At 40.1% G+C, this 22,630-nt stretch overlaps 1 protein-coding gene across 1 annotated transcript in view; it reads right to left on the bottom strand.

The window, feature by feature from the left end:
• Window positions 1-625: 625 nt before the first annotated feature.
• LOC140188343 (RNA-binding protein MEX3B) overlaps window positions 626-22,630 on the bottom strand; it is a 32,481-nt gene continuing 10,476 nt past the window's right edge. The window contains exon 2 of the mRNA XM_072244509.1: window positions 626-2,510. Coding sequence (XP_072100610.1) covers window positions 1,249-2,510 — 1,262 coding nt within the window. The 3' untranslated portion in view covers window positions 626-1,248. The remainder of the gene's footprint in view (window positions 2,511-22,630) is intronic.

Consider the following 22,630-nt stretch of genomic DNA (forward strand, 5'->3'; position numbering starts at 1 on the left):
ACAAAAATTGTAAAAACTGAACCTGTTTGTTACCCACGGTCTGTATATTTCACCCAGTCCAGGGAAACAGCATAAATAGTGAGAAATACCTTTATATGTCAATTGCACCTTGTTATCTGGTGTTTATTCATCAATACAAATGTACTTAATAAACAGCAGCCCCCCCTTATTTATTCCCTGTAGTTAAAAGAAGTGAACTGTATTGAATTGATTGTGAGAATAAGTCAAGTGCACATGCAGCCAATTGATCGTGCCATGAAGCTGCATGCGCATTGCCACATTCTTGCAATCAATCCGATACCATCATAGAGTGCCTTGCTTTCAGAAACAGCAAGAAGCGACTATTTTAAGAGATCTTATTGAAAGATCTTTTGCCTGAACCCATCAGGTCCACTTCAGTCTTAAACATGATTTCAATCCTTTCACATTCCTATATACTTTCCTAAAACTTTGTGGTATTTCACTGCTACAAGAAGCATTAAACATATTCAGCTGACATTTTAGTAATTCATTCTACGAATTGCACACACATTAAGAAATATTTTTCCTTCCACACACACACACCACTTATTGTAAAAAGTTTTTTTTTATTAAGAATGTTTTTAAGTCAAAAAATAAAACTCTTAATACAATTTCATACCGTCAAGTCAGTTCAGCAAATATATATCAGTACTTTAGCCATGTAAGGTTAAAGGTCCATTATCTTAAAATAAAATATATTTAGTTTTTAAAATTTATTCAAATAAAGTACATTTTCAGTCCTATAAATTCCCTACATATACATAGTAAGAGGTAAACAAATGATAAAACTTGGATATTTAGTAATCTGTTCTGGTGCTGTCACAATTAAACTCTGGTGTTATAAAACATACAACCACTTGGCTTTTCTCAGCTATGTGTACAAGATATATTCTATGCATTAAAAAATAAAATGCTAGGTAGAAATTTTAAAAACTCATATTTGCAAAGTGCGGCGGACCTTTCCTTTATTTAAATCTAACTCAATACTGTCATAGTAACTTTGACAAGCAGTACACAATCAGCACGTGGTTACAACTGCTCAACATTATCTAACTTATTCCAAAATTGCCAATGATGACTGGGTTAAAATTAAAGCTAATTTGTAAACATCTCCTCTAGGAAATATAGTCTTCCAGTCGAAAGAAAATAAGGTTTGTCTAGGGTATATTGTACAGCGGTTACCCTGTTCTTGGTGTTGCCAGCAGTACTTGCTAGGACACATTGCCGCTAAGAAAATATACGTATGGCCTGTGAGGCAGGTTTTTGGCAGACAGGGCACTTGGGCTCGGCTTTCTCACAGATACGGTTGGCACACTCCATGCAAAAGTAATTGTGACCACAAGGAACAAGTGCTGCAATCACTTCACTCTCACGGCAAACTACGCAGTCACGATTGCTTTTCTGCCTGCTTTCGGAACCACTCGAGTCTGTGGGAGAGCCAGATGTTGCTGAGGTACTCCCAGGTAGTGAAGACGATGAATAGCCTGGGCTGTTAGAAAAGGCAGACAGGGATGTCTGGTTAGGTAGCCATGCTAAATTAGCCAAAGGATCACTTTGTACACGCCTAGCCAGTGGATGGTCGAGAGCAGTACCGTCGGAAACTGTGGGTGACACACGAAGAGCGGAGGAGCCGCTAATGCTGTTAGTGCGTCTCTGGACAGCTGAAGCACCATTAAAAGCTTGAATAGGATTGCCATGTTCAAATGGAGACCAGATCATGCTGTGAGGCCCAGTTAGACAATCAATGGCGGGGTATTCCACGCCCATATCGCGCTCATCTGAATTGACAGAGTTAAGTGATTCCCCAAATGTAAAGCCACCACTACCTGTACTGAACGGACTTGTAGGACTGGTATCTGCTAATCTGTTGCTGTAATAGGAATCAGTGGAGGTACTTCCCAAAGAACTTAAGCTGTCATTACGAAAGTTAGCAGCAGGTCTGCGGGCTGGGTTGGGAGCCTTGGACCACAGGCTCCCAGTAGTGCTGATGCCATCTAAGCTCACATCAGTTCCGTTAGAGTGAAAGTCATTGTCTGCAGTTAAGTCGATAAGAACGCCCGTCCTCATTGAGATATGAGCCTCAATTTCCTCTCTGGCTCGATCAACATTTTCTGGCATACCTGTGACCTCAAAGACTGGTTCTTTGTCACGGCTCGGAGTGACTATGTACGTATGTGTTGTTTGTTGGATTCGTTTAATGGTAGCTCCTTTGGGTCCTACCACAAGCCCCACCACACGATAAGGCACACGCACCTGGATTGTCGTCTGTCCTGGCAGGTTCGGAGATCCAGTGACAGTTCCTGCCAGTCCATTTGTTTTGTTGCGGGATGCTCGGATCATTGAGAAGTGTTCTGCTGCTGATAGAATCTCCCTTTTGGCCATGGCTACATCTTCCTTTCTCCCAGTGACAATGAATACAGGTTCTTCACCTCGAACAGGGGTTTTTATATAAGTGTTTGTCTTTGCACGAAGAGCCTTAATTTTGCAACCTTTGAAGAAAAGAAAACTGCAATTAGATAAATATTTAAGTAATTTCCTTCGTGAATTGTATAAAAAGCTAGATGCAGATGTAATACAATGTCTCACGGTTTTGAAAACAACGCAAATTTTTTCAACTGACTGCTGCCTTCACAATAAGTGATCATTAGAGGCCATGGATATTGTCACCTCTTCCGGTAAATTTATGAATAGGTAGCATGGTAGTGTAGCAATTAGCTTTACAGAGCCAGTGACCCAGGTTCAGTTCCTGCTGCTCCCTGTAAGGAGGTTGTATGTTTTCCCTATGACCACGTGGGTTTCCTCCAGCTTCTCTTGTACATTGCAAAGATGTACAGTTTAGTAGGTTAATTGGTCACTTGGCTGTATGTACTCTAAATAAAATAAAAATAAATCAATAAGGGTGGCAGGAATTAAGAAAGGTGAACAGGGTAAAAAAAAGTCCAGGAATTTGTTCAACAGTAGCAATTAGGAAACTGAAGAAATATTGTTACATAAATTGTTTATACTAGTTCCAACAAGTACAGTATGTTTTTTTTTAAAAAAGTGATTGGACAAAACTTCAGTCCTATTTGTTTTCTGATGCATTTTAAATCAGCAAAGAGATGCAACTCTTGCAATAGGAACTCATCATGGGATTAAATTGCCCAAAGCAACACTGAGGAAGAAATAATTGCTTGAAACCATATATAGAGAACTGAGCAACACACACAAAAAGCTGGAGGAACTCAGCAGGCCAGGCAGCATCTAGGAAAAGAGTACAGTCGACATTTCAGGCCGAAACCCTTTGGTAGCTCTGCCTTTGTCAATTGTACTCTTTTCCCAGATGCTACCTGGCCTGCTGAGTTCATCCAGCATTTTGTGTGCATTGCTTGGATTTCCAGCATCATTTTCTCTCGTGTGTGTTTAAGGCAAGTTTAACTGATACCAGTCTTCACACTTTTCAGACAGAAACTTTCCGAGTGAAGCATTTAAGGTCAGAGAGCCTCAGAGGCCTATGGCCCAAAATAATCAGTTACATTATACCTCCACCATCAAGCCTTCACCCAAACATCAAATAACTTGGATTTTTAAAGTGATAATTTGAGACACATAAAAGTGCTAAACATTAATTAATACACCTCCAATGAAAGTGAGCTTGATGAAACTATTTGTGTTGGGCAGAAATTAAAAAAAAGTACTGGAAACACCCATCAAATTAAGCAGCATTTGTGGACAGAGAATTAAAATGAACTTTTCAGGTCAACAACTTTCATTACAGACTGTAAGGAAGAAAGGGAATTGGAAAAGGGGTTTACATGAGGAATTACAGTCGGCCCTCCTTATCCGCAAGGGATTGGTTCTGGGACCCCTTGCGGATACCAAAAAACGCGGATGCTCAAGTCCCTTATTCAACCTGTCTAAATGCGGTGGATCTTAGGACCCAGCAGAACCCCGGACCTTATTTAACCCGTCTCAGTGCGGTGGACATTAGGACCCGGCGGCAGAGCTCTGAATCCGCAGTGCTTCTGTTCACGAAAATAATCATGATCGTGAATTAAAATAAATTGGAAATAATAAAGTGATCAGAAAGAGGTGAAACACCATCGGTCATTGGAAAAGCGTTAGGCTACAGTCGGTAAACGATCGGAACAATTAAAGGATAAAGTGAGAAAAGCCCTGACCCGATGAAAGCTACAATTATTACTAAGCAACGCAGTGGTTTAATTATTGGGTTTTGGGTTTTTGATCCTCCACATCAACCCGGCACAGATGGACAGCGTGCTCGGGAGTGGTCTGTCACTGGATCGAACTCGGGAATTTTCGTTCCCGAGCCCAGCGCTGAAACATACGTTTCTTAAGTATTTTATATGCTAGAAAGGTAAAATATATACTATATACTAAGACATACGTTTGACTAACTGACGCTAAATAATACCAGATGTACCTGTTCCAACTTGCTTAGTAAGAGAACTTTCGGTTTTTTTTTGATCCTGATCCACGATAACCCACACAGATCCTCCCATATACTTTAAATCATCTCTAGATTACTTACAATACCTAATATGATGTAAGTGCTTTGTAAAATATAGTTGTTATACTGCATTGTTTGGGGAATAACGACAAGAAAAAAAGTCTGTACGTGTTCGAGCAACAAGTGCTGGAAGAGCACTTACGGGTTTTCTCGATTTGCGGTTGGTTGAATTTGCGCACGCGGAACTCGCGGATAAGGGGGGCTGACTGTACACCTGGCTGGTTGCAAACAGTAGGCAAAGCAATTATCAACCATGCAAAAGAGTAGAATGTGGAGATACCAAAGGCATCAACAAATACTTAAACTTAAAGCACACGGTATTGGGGTTATGGTATTGATATGGATAGAGAATTGGTTGGCAGACAGGAAGCAAAGAGTGGGAATAAACGGGACCTTTTCAGAAAGGCAGGCAGTGACTAGTGGGGTACCGCAAGGCTCAGTGCTGGGACCCCAGTTGTTTACAATATATATTAATGACTTAGATGAGGGAATTAAATACAGCATCTCCAAGTTTGCGGATGACACGAAGCTGGGCGGCAGTGTTAGCTGTGAGGAGGATGCTAAGAGGATGCAGGGTGACTTGGATAGGTTAGGTGAGTGGGCAAATTCATGGCAGATACAATTTAATGTGGATAAATGTGACGTTATCCACTTCGGTGGCAAGAACAGGAAAACAGATTATTATCTGAATGGTGGCCGATTAGGAAAAGGGGAGGTGCAACGAGACCTGGGTGTCATTGTACACCAGTCATTGAAAGTGGGCATGCAGGTACAGCAGGTGGTGAAAAAGGCGAATGGTATGCTGGCATTCATAGCAAGAGGATTCGAGTACAGGAGCAGGGAGGTTCTACTGTGGTTGTACAAGGCCTTGATGAGACCACACCTGGAGTATTGTGTGCAGTTTTGGTCCCCTAATCTGAGGAAAGACATTCTTGCCATAGAGGGAGTACAAAGAAGGTTCACCAGATTGATTCCTGGGATGGCAGGACTTTCCTATGATGAAAGACTGGATCGACTAGGCTTATACTCGCTGGAATTTAGAAGATTGAGGGGGGATCTTATTGAAACGTATAAAATTCTAAAGGGATTGGACAGGCTAGATGCAGGAAGATTGTTTCCGATGTTGGGGAAGTCCAGAACGAGGGGTCACAGTTTAAGGATAAAGAGGAAGCCTTTTAGGACCGAGATGAGGAAAAACTTCTTCACACAGAGAGTCGTGAATCTGTGGAATTCTCTGCCACAGGAAACAGTTGAGGCCAGTTCATTGGCTGTATTTAAGAGGGAGTTAAATATGGCCCTTGTGGCTAAAGGGAGAAGGAGAAGGCAGGTACGGGTTCTGAGTTGGATGATCAGCCATGATCATACTGAATGGCAGTGCAGGCTCGAAGGGCCGAATGGCCTACTCCTGCACCTATTTTCTATGTTTCTACGCAAATGCATCCTTTCGTTATCCATACACACAATGTGCGCATCACTGAAGGTTCAATAGGTACATATAATATCAGAAGTGTACACATACATCTGAAATTCTTAATGCCCAGCAATACTTAATGTTGGAACCCCAAAACAGATGCCAAAACGGAGAATAGAAAACAGAATTTTAACCACCTTTAAATGCATGACTTTAAGCAATCTCTAAACACTATTCAAACTGAAGCAACAGACCAACTACAAGATCTTAAAAATGAAATTAATGAAAAGACTTAAAAATTATACCTTGATGTTTTAATTATTTTGAAATATTTAACTCATGATCCCTTTGCCACATAATCCACAGAATTAGAATCTAACTGAAATCAATGGGTTCATACGGCTGACCTGACACAAGATATTGGTTGACATAAAGCTGGGGAATCCCAGCAAGACTGGGCTCTGTCACCTAAATGCAATCATCTGTGGCACCATCCGTCACTACAGAAGACTTGGGCATCTGCATACAACAATGCAGATGAAATTTACAGAGAAGCGCTGACTGCAGCCAGTAAGATTCACCCCACGATTCCTCTGACAGTTGCCATTTAAAAAATTTTATTGACATACTGCGTGGAATAGGTCCATTGAACCACACCGCCCAGCAACCTCGATTTTAATCCTAGCCTTATCACGGGACAATTTAACCTACCAAATGGTAGGTCTTTGGACTGTGGGAGGAAACACACATGGTCATGGGGAGAATGCAGAAACCCCTTACAGGTAGCAGCAGGAATTGAACCTGTGTTGCTGGTAGTGTCAACTTTGTAAATTTAGGTGTTAGAGTTCAGAGGTTTAGGTAGTATGTAAAAATAACTCTGGTAAATAGCTAAACAAGAAATTCTGCAGGTGCTGGAAGTCCAGAGCAACACACACAAATGCTGGAGGAACTCAGCAGGTCAGGCAGCTTCTATGGAGGAGATTAAACAGTCAAAAGGTGCTTGAAGGGTGCCTAGTTTCTTTAGCTGTCCTCAGTCAGAATTCGATCCCACTGGACGTGTGATTGCTGCAGAATAGTGGTACTTCCGTGTCTTTGGTGGGTATTCTGACTGGGTTTCTAGTCAATGGTGATCTACAAAATTCAGTGAAGATGATGCCATTGAATGACACAGAGGGGTTAAACTCTAAGCAGAAGAGATTCACACACACACAAAAAGGTGCTGAGTTTTGTGTACTGCACAGATTTCCAGCATCTGTACATCTTCTCCTGTCTGAGATTCTGCAGATGCTGGGGTTAAACTCTTCCCTGTTAAGAATCACTGCTCAGCTCTTTCATTGCTTGCTTTACTTTACCATTTCTTAGCCTGAACCTGTACACTGTCTAGGTCCTGACGCACACCAGTGTGTACTTCCTCATGAATCCGGGAGAACTTACAGAGGTTAATATTTCATAGTTGTCAAACATCACCTACTGCCACTTATTTAAGTGTCTTTTTTCGGAGCTGTGGGGACAATATTGAGGATAAAGGTTACCATGCAATGGCTGAAGATGGTTCATGATCAGGACCCTAGGAACACCACGTTAAGCTGTCTGTTACTGCAATGCTATTACACCTTGGGGCATTCCCGAGTTTGGAATTCAGTTCCTGCACAATCTACAATGAGTTCGTATGTTCTACCCAGTACTGCATAGATTTCCTCCAGGTGCTCCGGTTTCCTTTCACAATCCAAAGATGTACTGCTCAATAGATTAATAGGTCATCGTAAATTGTCCCATGATTAGGCTAGGGTTAAATCGGTGCGTTGCTGGGTGCTGCGGTTCATTGCACCAGAAGGGCCTGTTCTGCACTGTATCTCTAAATGTTAAAAACTTCCAAGAATTTCAAAATCATATTCCAAGGCTGAGATTATCAGATGGCATCTAAAACTATCTGTTGCTAATGTTGATGGAGAAGTTAATTTTATTCTTAATTTACTTAGTGGTTGTAATGAAATATCTGAATCCATTTTAAGTGGGAAGTCAAACTCAAAAACTTTACTGTAGGCCTGGAGACATATGCCAGACCAGGTAAGAACAGTGTAATACCTTCTCTAATGGAGATGTGTGAAGATGATCATTTGCAACTTTGTACAACAATCTGGTATTTTAGTCATCAATACAAGTATGGTTTTAATTCCAATTTGCTTAATTCACTAAATATTAATTCTGTATCTGTTCACGAGACTCCCAATTTCTTTATCTGGATTCTTACTGCAGGACTACTTGTCTAATAACATCACCGCATTCCACCCTACTGCAAAGAAAGCCTGATAAGATACAGACTTCTGAAACAAGACTGAAAGTTGTCTAACTCAATCTAAGAAGAAAGTGAATATACAAAATGTTGAAGCAAAAAAAACTTAGAAGCCTATCACAGTCAATAAATGTGATGTAGCCTTCAACTAAGCCATGTCTATATTGTCTCCTAAGCTGTGAGCCTATAAAGGTATGCAAGTATCTATTGTAAAGGTATTCTCAAAAACCTCACAGTTGAAACTGCATTATAACTAATTTTAATCAATTTAGGATGCTTTGCTTCCTAACTTTCAGCAGAGACCACTTTTAATAAAACACCATTTTTAATAGCATTTAGACTGCAAACAGCTGATCAATCTTTGAACAGGATTCTAGATTAGGAGCACTATAGCATCCTCTGTAAGCAAGTCTGTACAATCCTTCCCATGTGGATTTCCTCTGGGTGCTCCGGTTTCTTCCCACGGCCTAAAAGCGTACCAGTTAATAGGATAATTTTCAATGACCAATTAATCTATCGTTTGGCTAGGGTTAAACCAGTGGGCTGCTGGGCGACACAGTTTGAAGGGCTGGTAGGGCCTGTTTCACACTGTACGAGGGGTGATTGATAAGTTCGTGGCCTAACGTAGAACGGGCAATTTTGGAAAACCTGGCACATTTATTTTTCCTACATTTACACACATAGTCCAGCGGTCGTGGAGCATATGGATCCCTTCTTTGTAGAAGTCGGCATCTTGGACCTCCAGAAGTGATCCATAGCAGGGGTGACTGATAAGTTTGTGGTCTAAAGTAGACAGAGATGACGACAAACGTCAAACTTTCTGCATTTTCACTCAAAGAGTTGAACTGCACATGCATGTAACCAGAGCTGTACAACTCATCTCCTTCTACCTTCGGCCACAAACTTATCAATCACCCCTGCTGTGGACCACCTAGAGGTCCAAGACGCTTTCGTTACATGCACGTGCAGCTCAACTCTGAGTGATAATGCAGAAAGTTTGAAGTTAATAACTCACCTCCTCCTACCTTAGGCCACGAACTTATCAATACCCCTGCTGTGGACCACTTCTACAAAGAAGGGATCTGTATGCTCCACGTCCGCTGGACTAAGTGTGTACATGTAGGAGGGGGTCTATGTTGAAAAATAAATGTGCTACGTTTTCTAAAATTGACTCCTTCTACCTTAGGCCACGACTTAGCAATCTCCCCTCATATCTCTAAAATAAATAAATACAGGAAGTATGAAATAAAACCAGAGAATGCTAGAAACACAAAAGTTGCACCTGTTATGGTAGAAATTAGATAACACTTCAGGCTGATGACCTTTCATTAAAATTGTTCTGGACTCCACAGATGGGGAGAGATCTTGTTTCCTCAATGTATTCTCTCACTTATTCAGTTGCATAACAAAGATGCAACCTTGCCAAGCTGCTTACTTTCTCCAATACTGAAAGCAAACACATACATGGAAAATGGAAACCAATATACATAATTTTATATTGGTCTCCATTTTACTAACTTCATATTAGAAAGTAAAAACTTACTGAGAAATATGTTTCTGATAATGCCTTCACCCACCACATTTGATGCAATTAGAACAATCAAATTGTGATCAGGGCCAAGAATGAAACATTTCCTTAAAGTGGCACATCAAAACATGCAGTTTCTAATCTATGCTTAACTGCATTTTTTCCATATTTGTTATGCAAGCCACCCATCCAATGCTAACAATGTCAAATGGTGCAAATTTTGTCCCTTTTGCCCACTAAGATACAGACTTCAATGATCAATTTCATTACGAATAGCTTAAGCTAAATTAATACCATAATGCTTTAAGTGAAAATTATGGAGTCAAATTCTGTTTCAATGGTGTTTGTATACTGATGATGTGTTCACATTCCAGTGCATTGCTAATGAAATTCCTTTCTCTCCTGTTGTTACCCTTTAGACAGTACATTAAACAAAGACATCTTTAGCACAATTCAGTGGTGTTTCTTAATAGTTAGTCCTCAATCATATCCCATTTTAGCCATTTTAACCAAATAATTTCCTAACATCTACGCAACTCAGTCAACATTATTTTCTATATTGATGCAATATTATTTCATTGCTGAAAACAGATCCAGCTTGTTAACTTTTAGAATTTCTACTGCATCTGAAAATAACTGAATCTTTAATAAATCTGTTAACAAAACTTGCTTTTGCACTATTTATTTTTATACATCTTATAGTAATTTATGTATTGCACAGAACTGCTACTGTAAAACAACAAATTTCATGACACTCAGTGGCCACTTTACTAGGTACCTGGTGGGACACAGTCTGGCCCTCTACTGCTGCACCCTATCCATTTCAAAGTTTGACATGTCATACATTCAGAAATGCTCTTCTGCACACTACTGTTGTAACACGTGGTTATTTGAGTTATTGTTGCCTTCCTGTCAGCTTCAACCATTCTGGCTAGTCTCCTCTGACAGCTATCATTAACAAGGTGTTTATCCTCACTTTTTTTGTTTCTCTTCACCATTCTCTGTATACTCTAGACTGCTGTGCCTGAAAATCCCAATTTCTGAAATAGGCAACATCGCTCAGAACGCATTTCTTCCTCATTCTGATGTTTGGGCTGGACAACTACTGAACCTCTTGATCTTGTCTGCATGCGTTGAGGTGCTGCCATAGGTGTACATGTGCACCTAATAAAGTGACCACTGAGTGTATATCATTGGCAGAGAAATGGCAGATGGAGTTTAACTTAACCAAGTGTGAGTTGTTGCACATTGGGAGATGAAATATACTCAGATAATGGCAGCTCCCTGAAAATGGCTGTACATATTGACAGATGGTAAAGGCAACCTATAATGTTGCCTTTATTAGATGAGACATTAACATTATACATTGCATCCTCTTACCACTCTTTCAAACGATCCAGCAAAATGTAGGAAAAAAAAAACAGATCAACAACAGATAGAGTTAGGAACAAAACTGAAAACATAGCAGCTGTGAAGCAATCAACTTTAACATTTTGGGGCTGCCTTCAATACAGCATATTGGAATGATGAACTTAATCACATTTCTTCCCATACACAAGGCATGGTGATACAGTTGTTAGTGCTGCTCCACTACAGCTTGATCGTCCTGAGCTAAATCCCAATCTGAGGCACTGTGCAAAGACTGCATGCTTTCTCTGTGACCACCTGTTTTTTCTCTGATTGCTTGAGTTTCCTTTTGTATTCCAAAGTGTTTGTTGGTTAATTGGCTCCAGTAAATTGCCCCTCAATGTAGTGAATGTCAAAAGAATTAAAGGGGAATTGAGGCAGGTATGAACATAGAGTGTTACACCACAGGAACAGAATTTTGGGGGACAATCATGATACCAAATTAAGTTAATCCTATCTACATACATTCAAGATTGACAACTGCCTTTTCCAGTACACAAGTGTAAAGGAAACAAAATAATTGTTGGCCTGGATCTGATGCAGCAACAAAAATCACAATATAAAGAACACAATTTAAAAAACAATAAATATACACAGGATAGCTTGTACTGTATACATAGACTGATTGTATATCTATAAAGTGACGTTAGGTACAGGAGTGTCTGTACATAAGGCAACTCTGACCGGAAGTGATAAAGTAGTGGCAGTTGGGGGTAGGGGGTACGGGTTATTGGGCGGAGAAATTGATCAGACTTAGTGCTTGGGGAAAGTAACTGGTTTTCAGTCTGGTGGTCCTGGTTTTGGATGCTATGAAGCCTTGTCCCTGATGGAGTGAGACAAATAGTCCATGAGCAGGGTGAGTGGAGTCATTCACATTATGGGCCTTTTCCCCAGCACTTTTCTGTATACATGTCCTTGATGGCAGGTAGGCTGGTACTGGTGATGCATTGGGCAGTTTACTACCCATTGTGGAACCTTCCTATGTGCCACAATGCAGTTTCAGTGCCATGGTCTATTTCCCTCCATTCCCATGCCTGTTTATGTCTGTTAAACACTGCTAGTGTATCTGCTTCCACCACTTCCTTTGTCTGAGTATTTCAGCCTCTTACCCCGTCAAAGAAGACTGCTCTTACAAATCTAATTTTAACATTCCCCTCCACCATTAAGCTATACCCTCCATTCCACGGGGAAAAGACACCATTTCCCCTAACAACACACACAAAATGCATGAGGAATTCAGCAGGTCAGGCAGCTGGGGACAGGAATAAACAGTCAATGCTTCGTTCGGGCTGAGATCCTTAATGACAAGTCTCAGCCTGAAACATCAACTGTTTGTTCCTCTCCATAGACACTGCATGACGTTCTGAGTTTCCTCCAGCATTTTGCGTTGCTAGATCCCACTGGGTATTAATGCTCTTAAGAGTCCTGCCATCTATTTTACTTATATTTAGAGATACAGCATGGAACAGGCCCTCCCAGCCCAACAATCTACACTGTCCAGCAACCCACTAATTTAACACTAGTCTAATCACAGGACAATTTACAATGACCAATGATCTGTACACTTCTCTTACATTTGACTTCACCCCTATCCAGATTAAATTCCATCTTCCATTTCTCTACCGACCCTTCTATCCTGCTGAATTGTTTGCCAACTTTCCTGACTACACACAACTCTGACAATTGTTGTCACTTACAAACTCACTAATTATCCCAACTATATTTTCAGTGAAGTCATTAATATACATGACTAACAGTGTTGTCAGCACTGACCCTAGCAGAACACCATTTGTCACAGTCTTCCAACCGTAATAACCACTCCAGCACTATACCCTGCCTTCTATGGCCAAGCCAATTTTGAATCCAATGCTTGAGTCCACATATAGATAAACTATGTCCTACCCACATCATTTTTATTACCTTCTCAAAAAAAGTTCATAAGACTGGACTTGCCCTTTGGAAAGCCATGCTGACTATCCCAAGCATCTTCCCCAATTATTTCCCTACTACTGACATAATGTTTATCTGCTTACAATTCCCTGGTTTATCACTATTGCCCTTAAACAATTCTCTGTTCTCCAGAAAATACGGTGAAGCAGTACAGGAACTAAGAAGGAAAGGTGGCAGAATGGACTTCTTTCCTAGCAACAGCCACAGATACAGTCTCCTTCTATATTATTAGAGGTTATATGATTTAAAACATTTTGCTTCATCAAGTAAAATAGTTCATATGGGGGAAAAATAACATTCAAATATCCAAATTAGTGAGCTCATTATTTCAATCACAATGAGAGATTTACTGAGGTTTCTGTTGAATGCAAGTACAGCATCTATTACTAACAGTTTTAGTCTGCAAAACTCATATACCAAATGTCTATAATTTAAATGAGATAGTGCATGCATTCCCTGGGTTACACAAGCTTCTGTAAGCCAATTTCTCTAATTCAGAAAAATCTATTTTCTATAGTACCTATATCATATTGCTCAACATACAGTTGCACTAAATAATCACCATAACATTACCCACAATTAATTGGAATATATAAAGTATCCAATCATTAATGAATGTTTTGAAACAATATTATTGACTTAAAAAATGCTTTAAAATGTACGGGAGAATCTGCCTAAAGTCAGATTTCTGCAAGTCAAATTATTTGTAACCCGGGAAGCTCTCGTATTTGTTTCATATTTAAAAGTTCATATACAAACCAGCTGGATTAAAACTAGACCAGAAACAGGTTTTCTTAAAAGATTTTTTACAACTTATACAAACATTTCTTGGTTGAGCTTGTATTAAATGAAAGATTAAGGGCAGCACAAGAAAATAAGTTTAGGCAACAATATTCAAATGTTATTACCTTCCCTGTTCAGAATAGTTATGAATTTTAAAGTGAAAGATGCTGGAAATAAGAAAAAAAGAAAATGTTGGAAACACTGAGCAGATCAGGTAGCTTCTGTGAAAGAGAAAAGAATTAATGTCTCTGGTCAAAAATTTATTATAAGTATCAGAACAAAACTAAGAAAAATACAATTAAAAGGGTGAAACATCACAATTCTCCATTTTCCAAAACTACATCAATGTTGTGCCTTCTTGATGTTGAATCCAAACGTACTTTTTCCTCAAGTACACAAGAAATGTTGATAAACTTAGATCTTAAGATGACAAAACTTAATTGTTTTCATATGATCAAGTGCCATTTATTTGTAGCTGTTGGCCCTCGTGAACTTTAAATGCATTCCACATTTTAAAAGTGCAGTAATCATCTCAAAAATATTCTGCCACTTGGAAACATTTTGTTCACTATCTCTAGTTACCGGAGTATCTTTCAGGTTAAATGAATTGGGAGACAGGAGGGTGACAAAAGAATCCCAAAACAATTAACTTCCATTACAAGAAAAATGTAACCACAGTTTGAAGTATATTTAATCTGGAGCATTATCACTCTTACATTCAGTAGAGTTCTTTTGATTTAGTCAAAGGTGATTTTACTGGACCTCTTTCCAGGACTTTCACAACTGTATGTGAAGGACAATTTACCTCACAGGCCAGAAGAATGCATTCTACTCCACGTGTTATATACAGGTTTCCCCCGCCAGCTGAAGGTAGAGCGTTCCTATGAAACGGTTTGTAAGCCGGAATGTCGTAAAGCAAAGAAGCAATTACCATTTATTTATATGGGAAAAATTTGTGAGCGTTCGCAGACCCAAAAATAACCTACCAAATCATGCCAAATAACACATAAGACATAAAATAACAGTTACATATAGTAAAAGCAGGAATGATATGATAAATACACAGCCTATATAAATTAGAAATACTTCTCTATGATTGCCTGCACTGTTCTCCGTAGCAAAAATTTCACGCAAGCGCCGTCGGCAGAAAATCTCACGCAAGCACTCTCCAGTAACCTTTAAACTATGAAGCTGCCAAATCATAGTGTGGGCACATGTGGTTAAGGCATTGGACTAGCGACCTGAAGGTCGTGAGTTTGAGCCCCAGCCGAGGTAACGTGTTGTGTCCTTGAGCAAGGCACTTAATCACACATTGCTCTGCGACAACACTGGTGCCAAGCTGTATGGGTCCTAATGCCCTTCCCTTGGACAACATTGGTGCCATGGAGAGGGGAGACTTGCAGCATGGGCAACTGCTGGTCTTCCATACAACCTTGCCCAGGCCTGTGCCCTGGAGAGTGAAAACTTTCCAGGTGCAGATCCATGGTCTCGCAAGACTAACGGATGCCAAATCATACCAAATAACATAAAAATACACAAAGCCTATATAAAGTAGAAATAATGTATGTACAGTTTAGTTTCACTTACCGGAATTGGGACAGCGCCGAGCACACTGATGATGGTGAGTTAGGCTGAGTCGGAGTTTGGGTGGTGCCGTGGCCCCCACCCTCCGGGCAGCGAACCGATACCGACCCGCGAAGCACACTAGGGTACAGTGGTAGCCGGGACGCATCCAGCACATCTTTAAGAAAAAAGCCGAAATAAACAAGCTAATTAGTTAGGTGCCACCCGACACGTAAATGTCAGCCCAGGTCAGAGGCAATTGCCAATTACATAGAGCAATTGAAATCGGCAATCGTTTCTGATCTGGGCCAACATTTACATGCCAGGCGGCACCTAATTAATTAGCTTGTTTATTTCGGCTCTTTTCTTAAAGATGTGCTGGGTGCCTCCCGGCTACCGCTGCATTCTCCGTGAATCGGTATCTGTCCACGGCCCAGGATTTGGGGTGGTGGGGCACTGAGGTTTCGATTGTTATCCTTTCCTCTTCCAACTGCATCAGCTCTTCATCTATCAGTTCTTTGTCATGGGATGCCAAAACCTCCTCAACATCATCTTCGTCAACTTCCACAAGCCAAACTCACTTCTTCCTTACTTCGTTTACCACGATCGAAATGCTTAATTATGTCTAGTTTTATGCTAAGTGTAACACCCTTACGAGCTCTTTTAGGCTTTCCCGATACCTTAGAACTCATCTTGCTAACGGCTGCTCACAGGCACGTGTTTAAGCAATGCCGGCGAGAATGCCGTTCTGAATCTGGGGGAGGAGCGGCTGCTCGGGGCGCGTGCTGCCTTTTTCCTAACAGTGAAAACACCTTCTGTTAGCGAAAACAGGGAACTAATGTAGGTCTTTTGTAACAGCAGGGTTTCGTAGATCTAACGTTCGAAAAGCGGGGGACACCTGTAGTCATCATCTAGTACAGGTGGTTCCACTCCAGGACTGACCAGACATAAGCACTTACCTCAGTAGTGTGGCAAGAGGGCTGGAACGCAGGCGAGACTGAAACAACCTGAATTCAAGTCCCCTCTCCTAGCATACTAGTTAACCTCCAGACCATTGAGAATGCTGATGAACTAAGACTGAGACCAACCTAACAAAGTGAACTAAAGGACTACTGTGTGCTATGCCTCACTGAACTGTAGCTTGTATCTACTCCACCTGACTGTTCCATACAACCTAAGGGCTTCTTAAACTATCAGATGGACTATACAGCATCCTCGGACAAAGTCAGAGGTGAAGGGGCCTGTTTCCTAACACCACACAGCGCTCAGACGTGACAGCCCAGGTGAGTTCCTGCTCACCTCAGCGTGAAATATCCAATGGTGGAATGATGTCCTTAATAGCTGCCACAGGAGTTCACTTCGGCATCCTGATGGCAGTCTACATACCAACCCAAGGCTTCACACCTACACTCAATGAGCTACATGTCCTGGTCTACAGCCATGAAATGGGATACCGAGGCCCTCTTCATCACTGCCAGAGACTTCAATCAGGCTAACTTCAAGACTGCATTATATAAATACAAGCAGCATGTATCCTGCCTCACCAACAACCCAAACACCCTTGATCATAGATGCCCAATGAGCCAACCCCACCCACATTTAGGTAGTTCACATCACCAGGGCGAGTTCCTTCTCCGAACAAAAGTTGAAGTGCGAGGATCTGGTATGGAATGCTATACTGTGCTGGTCTAAGGAAACAGAGGAGCTTCTATGCAATTGCTTTGAGTCAATAGACTGGTTCGTGTTCAAAGACTCAGCACTGAGCCTGAATGAGTGCTGTATCACCACCATCATGGACTTTATCAACAAGAGTGTTGAAGACTGTATCGTAAAGGAGTCAATCCAAACTAGAATCCATAGATGAACTAGGAAATCCACCCTCTACTATGGCATTTCAATTAGTTATCGTTGATATTTACAAGAAATCAAGATACCACCTTCATAAAGCCATCAGGGACAAGTGACACATTCAAAAGTCCCAGACCGATTGCTGTGGGTGGTGGGTTAACGTGCTCTGACGGGCTATGGGATGAAATCAGGCAGCGGCATTGATAACAATACTATAATTGCAAGCAAGCATCTCCAAACTCAAACACCCCCCTTTGCAACTGGATCCTTTACTTCCTGACCAACACCTCTACCACTATTATTCTCAACACTTGCACCCCACAAGGCTGCACCCTCAGCCCCCTATTCTACTCCCTATACAATCACACGGCAAGGCCAGATTCTGATCAAACTCCATCTACAAGTTTACAGATGATACCACCATAACTGCATGTCTATACTTCTCGCTGCCTTGGTAAAGCAGTGAACATAATCAAAGACCCAATTCACCCTGACATTCTCTCTTCTCCCCCTCCTCCCCCCCCAGCAGGATGAAGATACAGAAGCCTAAAAGCACATACCACCAGGCTCAAGGACAATTTCCACACCACTAATAGAAGACAAGTTTTGCACTGTACCTCAGTACATGTGATAATAATAAACCACTTTACAGAATTTAGCAGATTAACTCGTTAATACTCAATAAATACATCAAGCACTTTTAAATGACATTATACCTTTATCTCCAATAATAAATATATTGTACACAAATTAATTTACTCATTTGACTTTTAATGAACAAAAGTCAATCAAGAAAATAGCAGTATTCCCTTAGTTTATTTGGGACATTACGCCACTTAACTGGGGCAGACATTTGTTGCCAAACATTTTCTAACTTTTGTCAGCCGCAGGCACACCGTGTGGATGTTATATACGACAGTGTGCTTAGAATGAACAGTTTTTAAAATAGCATCACTTGTGTGTTTGTGGTCAAAAAAGCAATGATTTTTGTCACTGAAAGTTGGCGAGTAATAAACAGCAAGACAATTCAGAACTGTTTTGCTTGCTGCATTCAGATTTAGAAATGCCAAAAACAGCCAAGAGTGATTTCACTACGCAGTTAGAAACTACAAAGAATTTTAAGGCATCAGCAATCATCGAAAACACTGTTTGAAGGAAGTCCAGTATCTGTACTAAGTGTCTGCATTGATTTTGTTCATTTACAGTCAAAAGAACACATCAACATTATGCTAAATGAATTCCTCTTGATAACTATTAATAGTTTATAGTACTGTAGCAGTTTTATTAATGTTCTATTTATTCTGTATTTCATTTAAATACATAATTTTTTACTTCATTAAACAGTAGTTTCTCCTTTTTTTAAAAAAAAATACCTTTTTAACTATTTCCATGAAACCTTGGCTAATTTGGGCCAAAATGCTCTGGTCTGAGTAATTTTTTTTGAGTTTGGAAAAGTGTATAGATTACACAATACAAAAATCAAAATCATTTGGCCCAATTAGTTCATGGCATCATTACCCACCTTTCCTGCTTTTTTCATTCATTACCGAAACCACTCTCACATTTCTGTAGCTTCTTAAAACTCTATCTTATATGACTAGCCCTTGAACTTTACCAGTGGTTTCATATGTTCCAGCTTAGTTGGAGCTGTTTATCAGCAACTGTCTTTTACTGGCTCTCCCCAGTTTTGCCTTTTCCATCTCATAAAACACACAATTGCTCAGATTGAAATGTATGGTGTACATACCAAGCGATTTCGATGGATTAACATGGGCAAGTCTACAGTTTTAATTCCAGGACCCTCCATGCATCTGAGGGATTACAGAAAGAAGATACAAGTCACGTGCAGTGGCATGCAACATTTTGCAATACATATCAGGATGCCCCTTCTAGATTAACATACAAAATGCTGAAGGAACATTACTTCTTGTAGATGTTCACTGGAATATGAATGATTACAGTACACAGAAGACCTATGAGGCCTGGTTTAATCAGACAGTTACTGCCTGACTCACTGTCATCTGATGAAATGTAATCAACTCAAAATATTAACTGTTTTACCTTCTACAGATGTTACCTAGCCATGTGAGCATTTCTAGCATTTTATTCTATTTCATATTTACAGCATCTGTAATTGCTTACTATTAGCCAACTGATAGACTGTTCAACATTTTCTTATTATTAAATAGATAATGCTACCTCAACTGACTCATCCAAAGATATGTTTAAATGAGTGGAGGCAATGCATACAAACCACAAACTCAATACCAAATGTTATAATCTTTCTAATTTCACCTATGTGTCATGTCCACGTGATCAATCTCCACACCAAATATTGAAACTTAATACTATTGCCTCCTCACAAGTGATTCCTCTGAATTTATCCTGAATGTACATGCTAACTCCAACTGACCTTTCCAACTCTGTAACTATACACATTCCATAATGATTTTCCAGCTCTACTTTGTCATTTTAAAATCTATTTTTCTGGTACCTTTGTATTCTCTCATTACGCTCATTCCAAGTTCTGTGAGCTTTATTCACGACACTTGCAAAGTTCTATACTTCCTTATATTTACTCATTTCAGTTAGGTTTGGTTTGGTTTTCTTTTGTTGGTGGGATATATTTACACAAATATGACTTCAAATATTTCCTGCCAGCTTTATTTCCCCCTCAATTTGGTCTTAACCTCTAAATTAGCTTTACTTTAGTTTCCCAATTTAACCATAAAAGCTTTTGTCTCATGCCTTTTAATATCTTGAGAAAATTATTTTATAATATTTACAGTGATATAAAATGTTTATTTTAATTTAGAAATACAGGCCATTCCAGCTCTTCAAGTGCATTACCAGCAACCACAATTTCTTTTTAAAACACTAGCCTAATCACAGGACATTTACACAACCAATTAAGCTACTGATGTCTTTGAACTGTGGAAGGAGATTGAGCACCTGAGGAACCCCATGCATTCCATGAGGAGAAAGTACAAACTTCTCACAGAGGACACCAGGATTGAACGCCAAACTCTAACCCTGAGTTGTAATACCATCGCACTAACTGCTATGCTTTGCAAGTTACAATTTCAAAACTCAGTTATTTGCTTGCAGAACTTGTGAAGAGATTCATCTTTAATGAAATTACATCATGGTGCAGGATCCAATTGAAGATTCTACCATCACTACAGGGAAATCTCAATAAGCTCCTGTGCCAGTGCAACTGCATAAAAGCTGGTGCTGGGAAATAGTTGTCGGAATTTGGTTAGCAAGAATAAGGTTTCTACAATTGCCTTAGTGCCCTAAATGTTCACTCTTACCAGCAAAATCAAGGCAGGTTATTGCTACAACAGAACTTTAAAATGTCAGTTTACATTAAGTACACTTTTTCACTGTATTTTTCTGACAGCCACTGTTTCACAATTTTTTTTAGTTACCATGCTTTAGAGAAAAAAATGTTCATTTTAAGTAAACAATTGTTTTAATTGTAGTTGGGACATGAAAAAGTTTAATGATGTCAAATATAAACCAAAGGATACCAGGCAGTGTTGAAAGGATGATGTCAATGAATGGAAGGATTTTGTTAACAGCTTATGGTTTTGTTAATTGAATTTGAATGACAGAACTGGAGTTGACAATAAGGATCCTCAAGGTTCAACAGCCTACTTAAATAGAGTTTGCGTACTTAACAGAACCAGGACACATTAACAGAGAAACTAAATAAATATTGATGACTACTTGGAACACTGGAAGAAAGTGGGAATAGCTGTTATTTCTCTAGTACATAATTTTGACAATTTATTGTCTACTGCAACAATCAAAATGGAATTAGAAACATAACCTGCCTGTTAATTTGGATGATTGCAAAAGGTACCTCCCACCCCACCAACACCTCATACAAATCAAGCTTTCTAAAAAAAGGAATTTCCTCTAATCCATCTGAAAAGTAAAATAAATTATATTGACATTAGTTTTTATATTGGTGAGACGGGGCTGCATCAGATCCAGAGAAACAATTATTTTGTTCTCCTATACACGTGCACTGGAAATCACATAAAACAATCTTGAATACATCAAGACATGAAACTTTAAACAATTAAATAATATTACAATAACAAAATCCTTTATAAATTTAATTAGAAAACTACCAAAAATTATATTAAATTGCAATTAGATATTGGAATTCAAGCAAACAGAGGTGGGACTTCCGGGTCATCAAGGGAATAGCGGCGTAAGGAAAAGGTCTCTCGACAAAAAAGAAGGTAAACTTCCCCATAATCGAATTTAGACAAATACTTAATATTGCATAATTATATTAATAAAAGGGGCAAGGATGATGTCTAAGAACAAGATTAAAAAGTCCGCTCCGAAGGCTGATAAACATAAAGAGACGCAGCAAGGCGACGGGCCTAGCTCCCCCACGGCAAGCCAGGACGGAGATAATGAGGGGGAATCGGTGACTCTGTCCTTGATTCTCGGAGAGATTCGCGAGTTCCGACAAGATAACAGCAAACAGCTGGAAGATATTAAAGGAGAAATAGTAAAAACTAACTCGCGGATAAATGAAGCCAAAGCGAGGATTGTTGGAATTGAAGAGAAGCTACAAAACGCAGAGGAGGTGGTAGCAGAAATGCTGAAGCTGCAAGACCAGCTCCAGTGGAAACTAATAGATCAAGAAGGCCGCTCGAGAAGGGAAAATGTGAGGATTTACAGAGTTCCCGAAGGAACTGAATGTAAACTCGGATTGATGATTCCCTTCGTGGAGAAGCTACTTAAGAGAGAACCTTGATATACCGGCCGCAAAAGATCTACAGATAGAAAGAGCTCACCGCGCGTTGGCACCACAGCCTCCAGCGGGCACCCAGCTCAGATCGATTCTGGTCAGATTTCTCAGTTACAGAACGAAGGAAGAGGTGCTTAAAAAGGCATGGCAAAAGAAGGGTTTCATGTGGAACAACTGTAAAATCAGTTTAGACCACGACTACGCACCGGGGATTCTTGCCAGACGGAAGGAATATACGGAAACACGGAGAGTCCTGAAGGAAAACAACATCAGATTCCAGACCCTGTATCCAGCTCGGCTGAGAGTCTTTTACGACGAAGGGACAAAAACTTACGCTACGGTGGAGGAGGCAACATTGGACCTGGCGGACCGGGGACTACCTATTAAAGTTATCACCCAACCGGAGTCGCTACTGGAGAAGATTCGGCAGAAGTCGTGGCAGTTAGTGCGGCGAGGACGCTCCACACGAACCAGAGTGTCAAACTACAAGGAAAAGCTGCAAATATTCAGACGCAAATGTACAGAGAACACAGATTAAT

This window comes from Mobula birostris, chromosome 26 (assembly GCF_030028105.1).
Source record: "Mobula birostris isolate sMobBir1 chromosome 26, sMobBir1.hap1, whole genome shotgun sequence".
NCBI lineage: Eukaryota > Metazoa > Chordata > Chondrichthyes > Myliobatiformes > Myliobatidae > Mobula > Mobula birostris.